Source organism: Amia ocellicauda, chromosome 1, assembly GCF_036373705.1.
Source record: "Amia ocellicauda isolate fAmiCal2 chromosome 1, fAmiCal2.hap1, whole genome shotgun sequence".
Classification (NCBI taxonomy): domain Eukaryota; kingdom Metazoa; phylum Chordata; class Actinopteri; order Amiiformes; family Amiidae; genus Amia; species Amia ocellicauda.
The window spans coordinates 24,806,733-24,822,215 of NC_089850.1; the positions used below are offsets into that span (position 1 = coordinate 24,806,733).

Consider the following 15,483-nt stretch of genomic DNA (forward strand, 5'->3'; position numbering starts at 1 on the left):
AAGCATTACTGAAGACTGTTACTCCTTCAGCACCCTGCCCAAACCAAATGACATTTTGTAAATACTTTCTACTGGACAGATTGTTTTGTTATGTTTTGCTGGGGTTAAACAACATAATTTCAGAATCAAAGTTTTCATGCGTGTGTGTGTTTGGTTCGTACAAGTACTGAATTACAATCCGCCCCTGCAAATAGGATCGGTGGGATTCTGCAGATCTGTGCAGAACTGTGGACATATGTGCTACACAAATGCAACCTCTCTCAATTGTGCTTGTTTAATCGGTATTTTTAATGCTTTACGAGTTTGAAAAAGTTCATTCTGGTGATCTATCGCTGTAGTAATTTGATTGAAATCAATAAATGTTTAATTTGCCTATTTTGTTTATAGTAGTCATGTAAATACATTCTGGGAATAAACTGTCCGCTCTGCTTCATTCTGGTCAAAGGTACGGGCCTCTGGCAGTTTACTGCTTACCATTGTACCATTTCAGGTTATTCACTGAACTTGAACTGCTTACATTTCAATAAAAACTGGAAAAATTGAGGTGTTCTCACATACCGCTCTCCCATTTAAACTGAAGCCAGTCCTCCCTCACCTTTCTCCACTGCTCCTGGAAACATCTCTCTCTTTTTTTCCATACACAGCTGTGACAATGCTTTTGGGTTTCTTTGGTGGGGATAGTGGGAAACTAGTGTTAAAACTATGCATTTTCAGGATTGTTCTCACTTTGCTCAGCAAGTAACGTACTGGTATTTAGGTCTACACTAAAATGATTGCCATGGCTAGAGAACCCCGCTTCTTTTCTAAGGTGGACTGATTATCAGGGGCTGATCATCATTTTCTGTCACATCGCATTCCACACAATAGACTCCATTAAATACATCTTGCATGACGGACTAGTAATCCTGAAATTAGACTTGCCCGAAAAGTAAACTACTCGCCAGAGGCGTGCGGGCGAGCTTAATTTCCAGCCCTGCATACATACAGTGAGGGAAAAAAGTATTTGATACCCTGCTAATTTTGTACATTTGCCCACTGACAAAGAAATGATCAGTCTATAATTTTAATGGTAGGTGTATTTTAGAGAGACAGAATAACAACAAAAAAATCCAGAAAAACGCATTTCAAAAAAGTTATAAATTGATTTGCATGTTAATGAGGGAAATAAGAATTTGATCCCCTATCAATCAGCAAGATTTCTGGCTCCCAGGTGTCTTTTATACAGGTAACGAGCTGAGATTAGGAGCGCTCTCTTAAAGGGAGTGCTCCTAATCTCAGTTTGTTACCTGTATAAAAGACACCTGTCCACAGAAGCAATCAATCAATCAGATTCCAAACTCTCCACCATGGCCAAGACCAAAGAGCTGTCCAAGGATGTCAGGGACAAGATTGTAGACCTACACAAGGCTGGAATGGGCTACAAGACCATCGCCAAGCAGCTTGGTGAGAAGGTGACAACAGTTGGTGCGATTATTCGCAAATGGAAGAAACACAAAATAACTGTCAGTCTCCCTCAGTCTGGGGCTTCATGCAAGATCTCACCTCGTGGAGTTTCAATGATCATGAGAACGGTGAGGAATCAGCCCAGAACTACACGGGAGGATCTTGTTAATGATCTCAAGGCAGCTGGGACCATAGTCACCAAGAAAACAATTGGTAACACTACGCCGTGAAGGACTGAAATCCTGCAGCGCCCGCAAGGTCCCCCTGCTCAAGAAAGCACATGTACAGGCCCGTCTGAAGTTTGCCAGTGAACATCTGAATGATTCAGAGGAGAACTGGGTGAAAGTGTTGTGGTCAGATGAGACCAAAATCGAGCTCATTGGCATCAACTCAACTCGCCATGTTTGGAGGAGGAGGAATGACCCCACCGTCAAACATGGAGGTGGAAACATTATGCTTTGGGGGTGTTTTTCTGCTAAGGGGACAGGACAACTGCACCGCATCAAAGGGACGATGGACGGGGCCATGTACCGTCAAATCTTGGGTGAGAACCTCCTTCCCTCAGCCAGGGCATTGAAAATGGGTCGTGGATGGGTATTCCAGCAGGACAATGACCCAAAACACACAGCCAAGGCAACAAAGGAGTGGCTCAAGAAGCAGCACATTAAGGTCCTGGAGTGGCCTAGCCAGTCTCCAGACCTTAATCCCATAGAAAATCTGTGGAGGGAGCTGAAGGTTCGAGTTGCCAAACGTCAGCCTTGAAACCTTAATGACTTGGAGAGGATCTGCAAAGAGGAGTGGGACAAAATCCCTCCTGAGATGTGTGCAAACCTGGTGGCCAACTACAAGAAACGTCTGACCTCTGTGATTGCCAACAAGTGTTTTGCCACCAAGTACTAAGTCGAAGGGGTCAAATACTTATTTCCCTCATTAACATGCAAATCAATGTATAACTTTTTTGAAATGCGTTTTTCTGGATTTTTTTGTTGTTATTCTGTCTCTCACTGTTAAAATACACCTACCATTACAATTATAGACTGATCATTTCTTTGTAAGTGGGCAAACGTACAAAATCAGCAGGGGATCAAATACTTTTTTCCCCTCACTGTACATATACATTATAGAATTTACATATTACTAAAGTATAGATGTTCAAACCACAAATGTAATATTACCCAAAAACCCCACTGCTCACAAATATTATCTCTGCAACAAATGTAATAACCACCTGCCCTCATATATAATGTCTGCTACAAATGTTGTACCCATGTTAATGCCAATACATTCCTTAGCACACACATGTCCATATTATTATTATTATTATTATTGTCCATATTATAAATGGATTTACTCAACAAATAGCATTTCACAATATTTGGTGATACTTCCATTGCTTATGACTAGGACCCTGTGTTTTGCATGACTAATATTTTAAGCTGTATTTCAGTCCAAAAGAGGCCAATATAGCCTCCACATGAATCCACCTACTGAGTAATTATTAACAATCATCACATTGTGTTAATTTACTTTTCTCAATTAATAATTATTTTCTAAATTTGCATTAGAATGCTGATTAACAAAATGGTGAATATAGCTTACATTCACCATGTATTCTTTGTTAGTAATAAGTTGTATTTAATATTATTTCAGAGATAAAGCACTGATTCATTAACATGTATTGATACCTTGTGGTTACTACATTTGTGGGCAGGAGTTTAGTGCATTTATGGTAATTATATTTGTGGGCAGGGGGTTATCCTATTTATGGTTATTACATTTGTCGGCAGGGGTTTATTACATTTGTGGGTAGTTATTATATTTGTACATGGTTTGTACATAGATAGCTTTGAATTATCAGCAATTGGTCACAGGGTTTCATAATGTGTGGCTTAATGTAAAACATTTGTATTGAACTTAATTATCAATAGGGATATAGTGCAGGGATGTGTAAGAAATGTCTACAAGTAAATCGATTTTGGACAAAGACAAAAGACAAAGTAATATATCTATACTGACTTTGAAAGGTATGCAGGACTTTTAATGATAAAAAGGTAATTTCACACTGGAGGCTATAAGAGTGAATAAACTAATTCAGGAGAGATTGAACAGGAATACAGGGTCTCTACAAGTGCTGCAAGTAAGCAAGCAGTCTTTGGCAATGTAACGATACTCAATAGGAATTTTGTGAAACTTATGTGTCACCAAACTGAACACTGAAACTAACATTAAAACTGACCCTCCCATTTCTCTTCATCTCATTGTCTGTGTCCATGCACATCCTTTTTGACAGTTGTTTTAATTAATTTTATATATGCGAAAGGTCCTTGTAAGATTGATTTTCTTCATTGTGTGGGCTATGGTTTATATATAGACCTAGCATTTTCTTTTCTCTCATCATTAACTGCAGTCCATGGATAAAGGAAGACAGCTGTCTGATTATTTGGAAATGTATTATGCATTTTCCCATCAAGTTAATTGGACAATGTAGGATTATAGGGATGCTCATGCATTCTTCAGCTGTATTTGGGGTTTTTAAGTATATTTGTTGTAGTCGTTTTATTGTTGCCACCTACTGTTCACTTTGGTTTCAAAATGCCATTCTCATTGAAAACAATAACTTTGGGCTGTGCTGGGTGTCATGTGAACACTCTTCAAGAATTCTCTCTTAAGGTAACACCCCCATTTTCAAAATTAATTCAAAAATTATTAAATATCTGAACAGTCCATATGCAAAAATGTATTGCTGTAAGAAAACTGTAAAAGGCAATGTTGCACCAATTACACATTAACTGTGAGTTACTATATTTTCCAACTGTAAAAGTGGTATTTCCATAATGAAAGGTACACTTATAAAGTAGTCACCCATGATTATAGAGAAGTGGCCACTCATTGGGTTGGAGTAAATCTGGAAAGCAGAGAAACAAGAAATATGCACAGTTTTTGATGTAATACATTCCACCAGTGCCCAACCATGACTCCAAAATGATGCCATTTAACACAAAAACTACAAAGATCAACAACATTGCTGGAATAACCTGGAAAAGACAGACTGCAGACTGAAAAATGTGGACAAATCTTGGGGACAATAACTATTATAGATAGACAGATATACATACTGCAATAATAAAATAAAAATGCAAGATGCAGCACATATTTAACTTAAAATTTATATGATTTGTTCAATTCTACCATGATAAATTATATATTTTTCTCATGTCAATCATAAAATATAGGAGAGTTAAAATAATGCACAAATAAAAGTTCATGTTTGAACATTCCTGTGTGGACTGTCAAAGTGTTCCCATACAGCTCATTATGATTTATCTTCATCAACCAGACAGTGAAATTACCAGACTCCAATTACTTTGCTTCCCATGTTCAGGAAAAGAATAATGTCAGCCCTACCACAGGAGATGGTTTAAAAACGCCCGAGGTAAAGAAAGTAATCTACTGTTTTCCGACATTCACTGCTTGAAAGTCATTCACATTAACAACCAGTCAAACTTGTTTAGTTCAAACCTATTGCTTTTTATTTTGCAACAAACAACAACTGAAATTTAACATTTCAATATTGAAAATTAAGGGGCTTTTGCATGCTGTGGTGAAATTTTGTGAAATAACTAGTATTTAGTGTAAATAACATGCACAATGTGTCACTATATGACATTCAAATTTACACACGTATGTATACATGTGTGTAAATATGTATAGATATCTGTGTGTATATACACACACAAGCATGCACATTATACATATTCAACATGATGAAAACAGTTGGACTTCTGGTATGAAAGTGTAATGTCAAAGACACATCATGGAAATCCTTGAAATCAACATCAACTTAATCTTGCATTACAAGTTGTTACAAATATGAAAAATCCTTTACAGTGATAATTTTATTATCCTTAATTTACATTCTCAGAACCTATTGTTTCCTTGCAAACAGATTAAAGAAAGCTGAGTGAAGATTTATAATCTCAAATCTCAAGGAAGACTAAAGAGAAAGAATACCCTCCACTGTTTAATTCTTAACTTTTGAATGAAGTGACTGACAAAAAAAAATTTGCAAACATATACTATAACAAATCTATTAATCCCTAACATTGTCACGGTGAGCAATGAATCCACTGCAATATGAGATTCTCACAAACCCTTATATAAGACTTTACAGAACCTAATTCCAAAACCATTATTTCTATCCGTAAGAACAAAAACAATTGAGATGCACTCATGAAAAAACATTCATCAATGCATATTTAAATTGCTTTCCGAAACATCAATTTGAAAAAGAGCTTTGAAGAGATACAAACCATCAGTAGCTGAAAGCAAAACTCAAATAATCACTACTAGGATAAGCAAACTCCTTAATAGCATTCTTAGCTCTGGGCTCAATTAAAATCAATAACCAGAATTGATATAGGCTGAGAAAGTCAATGCAGATGGCCATTTGTTTTTACCAGGGTGAAGACTACAAGGTTTCAAGACAAGTGGGTTTCATTTGAGCCACAATATTTGTCAGACAACTTAAAAACATGCTCTCTTAGCTCTTGAAGACTCCTTGTAGCAATTAATGGGATCACACACTTCATCTTCATCATACTCCACTCATAAGCAGTGCAAGAGGCCATCCTTGAATAAATGCATTAATTCAGGTTCTGGACAGGATGAACTACTGACCTTCATACAGCTTATACAGGTCATTAGAATGTGCCTATCAATTTGTGGGGCACCTAGCTAACTGAAAACAGTTATATAAAATGCAGAAGCAATCTGCAGCTGGCACACACTTTTATATGCTTGTTTCTATGTAATCAGCAATGTAACGGTGAGCCGTACTCCTGCCAATATTACATTTTATAATTTCTGAATTCTCAGCCTTCAGGCACTCTGTATGACATGCAGTTGAAATATGCAGATTGATGTCCTTGGAGAACATTTTAATGCGGTCTTCAAACACCTCTACAATGCATGCTGGCAAAGATAGTAGAAGAGAACTGTTTATTTGTTGAGCTAGGCTGACTCAAATAAACCGCTGAAAAGTGCAACAAGATTACAGCATTACCACACAATACAAGCTAACCTCAAACAGTGTATTTGCATGTGCCTGATAAACTACTGAAGGACAGTGATATGTTAAATGTGGTACTGTAGCTATTCTGGACACTCCACACAAAACATTAGTACTCAATATTAGGAGTGACTTAACCTCCAATTAAGCATTTCCCATTTGTACATTACTTGTTTTTCAGGTAAGGTTTAACAATGTGAAGAACTGAACACAATTCCCCCCTCCTCTATTCATTCCAAAATAGAGTTAATGGCCTCTTAGCATTTAAAGATTCAGACATTCATGATTCAAAGAAACAAGATGTTTAAACGCACATTAAATCTAAATCAGTTTTATCACAGATGACAAATGCATTATAGTTATATGGTTTACATCAATCATACAAGCAACTCAAATTCTGCATGTTTATTTATCACTTTTTAAGTTTGTACCAATCATGTAGGAAATACTATTTGTGCAACAACTTGAAGGTGGAATTGAATCTAACTCCCTATATGCTCAATACTGAATTTCCTTCCATACAATTACTTTTGCTTTTAAAAACTGAAATCCTTTCACTGACAGATTTAAATATGGCACATTATATATCGTGTAAACAAGAAACATATTATAATCATTGCTCAAAACATATTTCTTTTAAAACTTTTCCTTCTATAAATGGAATTCTAAATATACATTTTTTCATAAGGAAGCCAAATGACCAATACATTTAGTTTCAACAAATGCGTTTATTCACAAAGTCATAGTTCTTTTATACTGGATTCGGCAAATGTCAGCCAATGCAAAATATTTATAATGAAGGAATCTATTCAGTTTGTCCCTATAAGTTATATATATAAAAAAAATATCCTCGGCTCACTGCACATTCTGTCAGGCCCAACTACGTTTCTGCAAGTAACCAAGGAGATCTGGCAACTGATCTGCTCGATATTCTCAATTCTCTACACAGCACATCTAACAGCTAAAAGCTACATTTGCCCTCCCTTGTTCATTTTTTGTATGTAATTTTTTGAAGTCACTAAAATACTGCTTTGTGATGTTTACTGTAAAAAAAATAATAATAATACTGAATTGGACTGATGCAAGGCACACAAAAAAATAAATAAATGCTCAGCTCTATTTGACTTTACACTGGATTGCTGGTTATCTTTGTGGACGGAGTGGGAAACTCTCCCTTTGGGAATGACAACAGCACTTTGTTTTGATTACTCCTGTTTTCTTAATGCACCCAGCTGAACACGGAACAGGTGTCAGCAGGAGGCTGCTTACAGGGAACCCAGCTGCCGTGTACCATCACTTCCTGCATGAGATTCAACACAAGCTCTGCATATCTAATAAAGATAACTTTGGCAATGTGATTTACTTCGCCAATGAAAAAGATGGCTAATTTTCACCATATTACTTTGACCATTACTATCCATCATTCCTTTTGTTGTTATACAAGATTACAAGATCACAAGATTTGACTGTCAGGTCAATTTCAAGAAGTGGTTGTGCCGTTTCCTGTTAATGTGGTTTTGTATACTCTACAGCAGAGATGTGAAATGTGGTAATGAGTGGGCCACCACTATGCAGCCTTCAATCACCCTTGTGGACCACAAGATCCTCATGCGAACATTAGCGGTCTACAATGCATAACTAATATGTATGCACACACATAAGCTTACACATACATACTTTCAATGTAGAAAAACCAATCTATACGGCATATCAAATGTGCAATGTGTCACGGAAAGATGTTCTTTGCATCTTTTGCCGTTACACAGGATGCCTTGTAAAGGTTTGATAAAACCATAGTCTCTTTCATTCTACCCTTTGGCTCTACATATTCATCCTTAGAATCATCACTGAATGACAAACATTTCATCATCACTATTAATCATATTCCTCAAACTACTCTCATATTCACTTTCAGCCTCCTTCATCATCTGTAAAAGCTCCGCAGGCTGATGTGACTTTCTCTGCTTTCCAGATGCGCTTACAGCCCACTCTCTCTCAGTCTGTCTCTGTTGTGTTTCAGTTAGTCACATTTGGGTTACTTGGCTGTACTGGTCTTAAAATCAATCAAATTCTCCGTTTGGTGATATAGTACGAGTTTGAATAATCAGATTTTTTTTTTTTCTGCAGTGGTAAAATGTCCCGTAAACAATATATTTCATGCAAAAAGACATTAATAACATTCTGGTAAATGTAAATATTATATTTCTCAGCAAATGCCCTTATCCAGGGCAACTTGCAATTGTTACAACATCACATTTTAGCATATGATTACCCATATGACCCTCTTATCCCCTTTCACATCTCTTCCCGTTTGTCTGCTATCTCCGCCTGGATGCACTTGCACCACCTCAAGCTCAACCTCTCCAAATCGGATCTCCTCTTTTTTTTCTCCCTGTTCCTCACCTTCTGCTGATCTCTCCATCTCAATCCCCTTGGAAACTACAACACTATCTCCTTCTTCTGCTAAGAACCTAGGGGTCACCCTCGATCCTGCGCTCTCCTACACCCATCACATCACCACACTGACACGCACCTGCAGATTCTTCCTGAGCAACATACGCCGAATCCATCCCTTCCTCACCAACTACTCGACTCAGCAGCTCATCCAGTCACTGGTCTTCTCCCGCCTGGACTACTGCAACTCCCTCCTGGCCGGCCTGCCTGCAACTACTACCCGCCGCTCCAGCTCATCCAGAACTCTGCGGCTCGTCTGGTGTCTCTCTGCCATGATTCACACACGCTACTCCACTGCTGCGCTCCCTCCACTGGCTCCCGATACCGGCACACATTCAGTTCAAGATATTGACCATCACCTACCACTGTCTCGACCACACTGTAGAAGCTACCTTCAGTCCCTCGTTTCCCCATACATCCCCCACTGCGGTTTTCCAGTGCCATAAGACTGCTCTGCCTCCTCTCCTCCAGAGCCGCTCCTTCTCATCCCTGGCCCCTAAGTGGTGGAACGACCTTCCCACTGAAGTCAAACTTCCGGCGCTTACTCAAAACACATCTTTTCAGACAGTACTTTTAATATTAGTCCTTTACAACATTTTATCATACTTCTTGCATTACTAGTACTTGTATTATTTTGATTTCCCCTTTGCTCCCTTTCCCGTGGCCCATGACTGTGACCTAACATTTTGTCTGCACTCAGCTTTTACTATCCTGGATGTAAGACCTTATATATTGTATACACTTGTGTAAATTGGAATTTGTAAAATGTAATATGCTTTGAATTGCACTGTATTATGTAAATTTGAATTTGTAATATTTTATGCTTTGTACTGAACTGTATTATTGCGCTTATATTTTGTAAGTCTCCCTGGATAAGGGTGTCTGCCAAGAAATAAATAATAATAAAATAATTATACAGCTGGGTCTTTACTGGAGCAATCTAGGTACAGTACTGTGCTCAAGGGTACAACAGCCTGGTACTGAACAAACAACCCTCTACTTCATTGCAGAGTCCTAACCGCTACACCACATTGTTGCCCTATATACTAACAACTAACAATTTTTAATGAAAAGGATGTATTTTTAAATCTCCAACAGCAGAAATCTTCATTAATGATATAAATATAACTAAGAGATGAGTAGCCATGGATATAATTTGGAATAAGTACAACTGGTCTGATGCAAAAGTTACAGAACAGGTGGGAGATGGCATTAATGTATTAAGTGATTGAGGACAAAATTCAGTTATCCTAATAGGAAAACCAGCAGAAGAGACATTTATGAACTTTTGCAAATACACTTTATAGAAGAGTAAGACCCAAAGCACCCTATCAATACATTATAAAAAATATCACATAGAAAACATTTTGATGGTGGAACCCTTTCAATTTAATGTTTATTAAAATCTGGAACAGAAAGAAAAATAATCAATGTTATTTTACAAAAATGCCATGGCATTTGTAAAAATAATGTACAAATGCATGCAAAGTCTTAAAAAACACGCAAAATATAAAGCATAAAGCATATCCACTACACAATTATACAATTAGAATAAAAATAATGGGAAGCTCGTTGGAAAGGTTAAACAATGCTTGTGCAAGATAATTTACCTTTTGATAAGAAAATGTGTTGTATTGTCCAGGACAGTTTAACTTCAATACAGTGTTTCTCTTAACATTTAAAATTGCCTCATAACGTTTCTACAGGTGGTTAAGCATATACTCAGAGACAAATAGACAGCAGGAGAATACCAAGGGCCAAGAACTAGTCTGATTTCCTAACTTTTTCCTTGCACTGATTAAATGTAGGACAGTTGCCCACATGACACTGATTATATATTACATTGAAGTATCCCATGAAGATTTTAAAGTGTGCTATTCCTTTTTCATGTAGTTAATATTCTATTGCCTCATCAGAGTGGCTTGATGTAGGTGCATCACAATCGGAAGTGGATATCTTGATGTTAGCTGGATAATAATTATTGCTGCTCTTTTAGAAGTGCTGTCCAATTCGATGTTATTCTTTCATCTCTTGTGTGTAACTCAACTGGTGCGACCATGTCCATTCTTCAGTTCAATTAGTTATTTTCCTTTTTTATAATTTCACTAAGTCCTATAATGTCCCAATTTACTTTGACAAAGTAATTATTCTAATGCTAGAAGTTTTTTTTCACCAGAGAGTTCTACAGTTGTACAGAGCCAGGGTCAGAGGTCTAGGGCATCCTGTTTGTAAATGATTGTTTGCAAGCTCTGATTTCACACTGCAATGACCGCTGCCTTGGTCATTGGCAATCCAGTCGGCCAAGAACTGAGGGCCATTTGTTTCATTTTAACATCACTGGGGTTGGTTAGCCATTACTTGCCAGAAGGGTTGGCAAGCACATCTTTACATAGACTTGTTAAACCCCTAAGCTATGTATGATCAGGTCTGATCATTCTCAAAAGATACATATTAAATGGAAATATATCAATTATTATTATTAGCCTATTATTTGTCATGTTGATTTTGTTATAATCTCTTGTCAGAGCTGTCTGAATGACAGCTGTAAGACGTTGTATCTAAACATATTATGTTTAATTACCTCTGAAGAGATATTTTTAACAACTGAAAAAATTACAGTTTTCAGGAAACTGTTGTTTGTGGTGGGAAAAATGTTTTGGAGTGGGGAGTTCTAGTCAGAATTTATTACGTGCACAGGAGGAACAGTGCAACACAGAACTCAAAGGATTTTAGGCTGGCATGACACTGTTCCCCAAAAGTTTTAAGATAGAACAAAGCTTTTATACCCCCTCTGAGACATACCCCCAAGGGGCCTTAACATATTATAATCAGTGTCTGAATGGTAATTTCTAATACCTATAGCAGTGATTTAATTTACATTATAAACTAAGCCTTCCCATCTCATCAATATTATAATCATTACTCATGAATAATTATTAACCTCTGAATTGCCAGTTGCATTGGAAGGTAATTTGCAGATAATACGTTGCAAGAAAGGAATGTGAACTGCTGATAACCAAGTTAGGAGTAACAGCACATCAAGGACAAGGGCAGGATTTCCCCCCCACATGTTGTACTGCAGAATATAGAAACTGTTGTACAGATGTTTGTTTCCTGTCACGGCTTGAATGCATAGATTATTTACAGATCAGTTGTGTTTTTCAGTTTGTAAACAAGAATAAAATAACTGAATTTGAATATGCTCCAGTGGTATATTTTTATCTAATTGGAACAACCCCATTTTAGTTCCTCTTCAAACTCATTTCAGATCAGTCTGGGTGGCAAGAAGTGCTCTGAATCTACCTTATTGTATCATTTTAATTCACAATTTATATTTCTAATAAAGCTATTTACTATAAAATAATAGAAATTGCAGAAGTGCTATTTTGTAATAGAAAACATAATAAACAGAAAGAATGTAGTGCAAATAAACTTAATATCCATAGGCAAAGTGTTCAACAACTAAATAAAAACATAACATTTGAATAAACACTAGACAGAGCTCTGACTTATTTAAAATTAAATAAATAAATGCATAGATATAAAACCTCCCACCCATACTGGAAAGATGGCACATCACTCCACTTGAACAGGAATATATTTAATCAAATGATCACAAATAAATGATGCACTGCAGAATTGTAATGTTTCTAACTAAGAACCAACAAGATGCACCCTGGTATATGTTCTTTAGGAATAATGAATTTCAATTAAAACACTAACTGACAATCTGAGCAATCCATTGGAAAATCAGTGCAGTGACACTGGTCCTTTTCACTGGTAAGTGGCTAGACAATAGATAGATAATATCTCGACAAATAAAAAGGTAATCTAAATAATCATGAAACACTGCCTACATTCAGCATCACACTTAACTACTTTCCATTTCCAAAATTATTTTCTGAACAGAATTGCTTTGATGCCTGTTCCTGAATTCCTTAGCATTCACAGTACCACATATTTTAGAAAAGTAATGGAAAATATATCCATATATAGTTTTATTTTGCTTATACAGATACAAAAACAGCTAAGGGTTTTCTTTTTCTCAACGTATACCATACCAACATTCTGATAAAACACAGCTGTGCATTAATCATTTAAAAGCCAAGGTTAATCACGACAAAACTTTAAAATGGTTACACTTTAGAAAGGAAGAACTGCAAGTACTCCATGTAAAAGTCTACAGGGACATTGATTATGTTCTATGAATGGTCCTAAATCAGTTATATCATTTTTATGCAAAAACTGCATCAAGGCATACATTTAAAATAAAAGCCAATTTAAAACTTCACTTACCAGCACATTTGGTCCTTGTGATCAGCGGGGGGCCTGGCTGTCCAGTGCCACCTTCTCCAGGCCTGGTGAGAAGGACTCTTATCTCATACTCTGTGTCTGGATCCAAATGCCACAGCTTGTAGGTTGGAGCATTTACAGCATGGGTCTCGGTCCAAGTCCCAGATGTCATTCGGTACTCCACTTCTTTCAGTATAATAGGACCGTCTCCAAATATTGAGTTCGCATTCAGCTGGATAAGAAGATATGTGGGTCCCACTCCCAGCAACTGCGGAGGTGCGATAGGACGAGGAGGTTCTACAAGGAAAATTGAAAAGCATAATATTTATTGTATGACTAATTTACAAGGTTAAAGTTTTAGTTGGCCATTCACAATAAGTGTGTTCGGCATTGTAATGGAGTTGATGGAGAACTAGACATTGTTCCAAACTACTTAAGAGGGGAAGCTGGTGATATGAGAAAGTGGCTTTATAAACTGGGCGGTATAAAGAGGAATAACTTCTGTTCCTTGATGGGTGAAATATTACTTTTTTGAGATGACATGTTCAATAATACAATATCTTTGGAACACAGACAAAGTCTACTAAAATAATTAGCGCACAAGTAAACAGGTTGTAACGATATCATAATACTGCTGGCATCCATTTATTGGCAGCCAGAAAATCAGACCATACAAGATCTGTAACAGCTCATTTACACTTGCTACCTGTTAAAATAATTCATGGTTTCAGAGTTTGAATTTTTGGCAATTCTGAAAATGTCCCATTGTTGATTCCTAAAATGTTTCCAAACTTCTTGCAAAAAAAAAAAAAATATATATATATATATATATATATATATATATATACACACACACATACATACACACATTTTAATACATTATTTTTCATTTTAATAAAGGTGAAAGTACACAAAATATAAAAGTACTGAACATGAAACAAAGCATCAAATATTTATACACAAACATAAAACACTTCAAAACACACCTAAACTGAAATGTGATTTTGTATTTATACACTTAGATTTGGGCTGAAAAATTATTATATATGAAAACTCTACAGGTCCATTCACAAATGGGAGTGTACATGGTTTGTTCAGTTATCTTGAGAGAATATTTATTTACAAAGGAGCAGCAGCAAGACTTTTTGGAACTAAACAATGACCTAGTGTTGCCTAAACACAATTGTAGAAAACTCTATTTAGAGTGCTCTCCTAAAACTATGGTTTTAATATTGCATTTCAGAAAACTCAGCTTTTCATGCAAGTTAGTTCACTGGTGTTTTTTAACCTCTAGTTTTATTTCTAAAAAGCAATTTGTTTACACCACTGCACAACAGAAACACCTCATTGCACATAAATTTTAAAAGTCCATGATTAGGAAATGGTCTTAAACAGTAAGCTGTTCAAATCAAATGAATCTACAGATAAATGCTGTGTTCAGCAAAGGCAATATATTCCATTCCAGATGGCTCATTGCCGACTCATTTGTTGCAGTTAATTAAGCAACAGTGGTGATATTCACTGCACACCAGCCTCAACCTGGCAGACACACTGCCTCTGATTTAAGAACAAAAAGGTAATAAACTCATACCTACACAATTTAAATTATCCAACCATCTTAACAGTGTAAGTGCAAGGATAAATTACTTAAAGTGTATGCAGTATGAGCCCAGCAATATAAATGGATGTTAACCTACTGTACATAAAGAGTTTATAGTTATATTAAAATTCTATTTTAATCACAAAGGTCTACATAGCTTTTGAACTAAAATTTTGGGGATATTTTTTCAAAAGTTTAACGAGAGTTTACTCTACATGCAACAATTTACCAACTGAAAGAAAACCGTCATGGATGTGTGTGTGTGTGCGCGCGCGCGCATGTGCGTGTGTGTCATTAGGGTATTATTTGTAATTACAAAAATGACACACCTATTTGTTGTTTGGCACTTAAGTGCCAGGAAAATGCAATTATGCATGAATTTTAATCAGTAAGTAAATGAGCAAGTAATTTTTTCACAGTATTATTAATACCATTCCTAACACAATACTCTATCAGGATGAGAAATGTGTTGAAACCGAGAATCCCAGAAGTGCTATTCAGATCTGCTCATGCATGTAATCCCTGTACACTGGATAAACTTCCACACTGCTGTCCCATTAGTTTTCAATTAATGTTCTTGTCTCCTAATTTTATAAACCAAATCAGTCTCATTCTTATTAGCATT

General features: G+C 36.5%; 1 protein-coding gene across 7 annotated transcripts in view; it reads right to left on the minus strand.

Annotated features, from left to right (window-relative positions):
* The window catches only part of ptprk (protein tyrosine phosphatase receptor type K), a 252,383-nt gene that overhangs the window by 114,001 nt on the left and 122,899 nt on the right, over positions 1–15,483 (minus strand). For all 7 annotated transcript variants that reach the window (XM_066699287.1, XM_066699337.1, XM_066699321.1 and 4 more), the window contains exon 7: positions 13,262–13,555. In XM_066699287.1, coding sequence (XP_066555384.1) covers positions 13,262–13,555 — 294 coding nt within the window. The remainder of the gene's footprint in view (positions 1–13,261; positions 13,556–15,483) is intronic.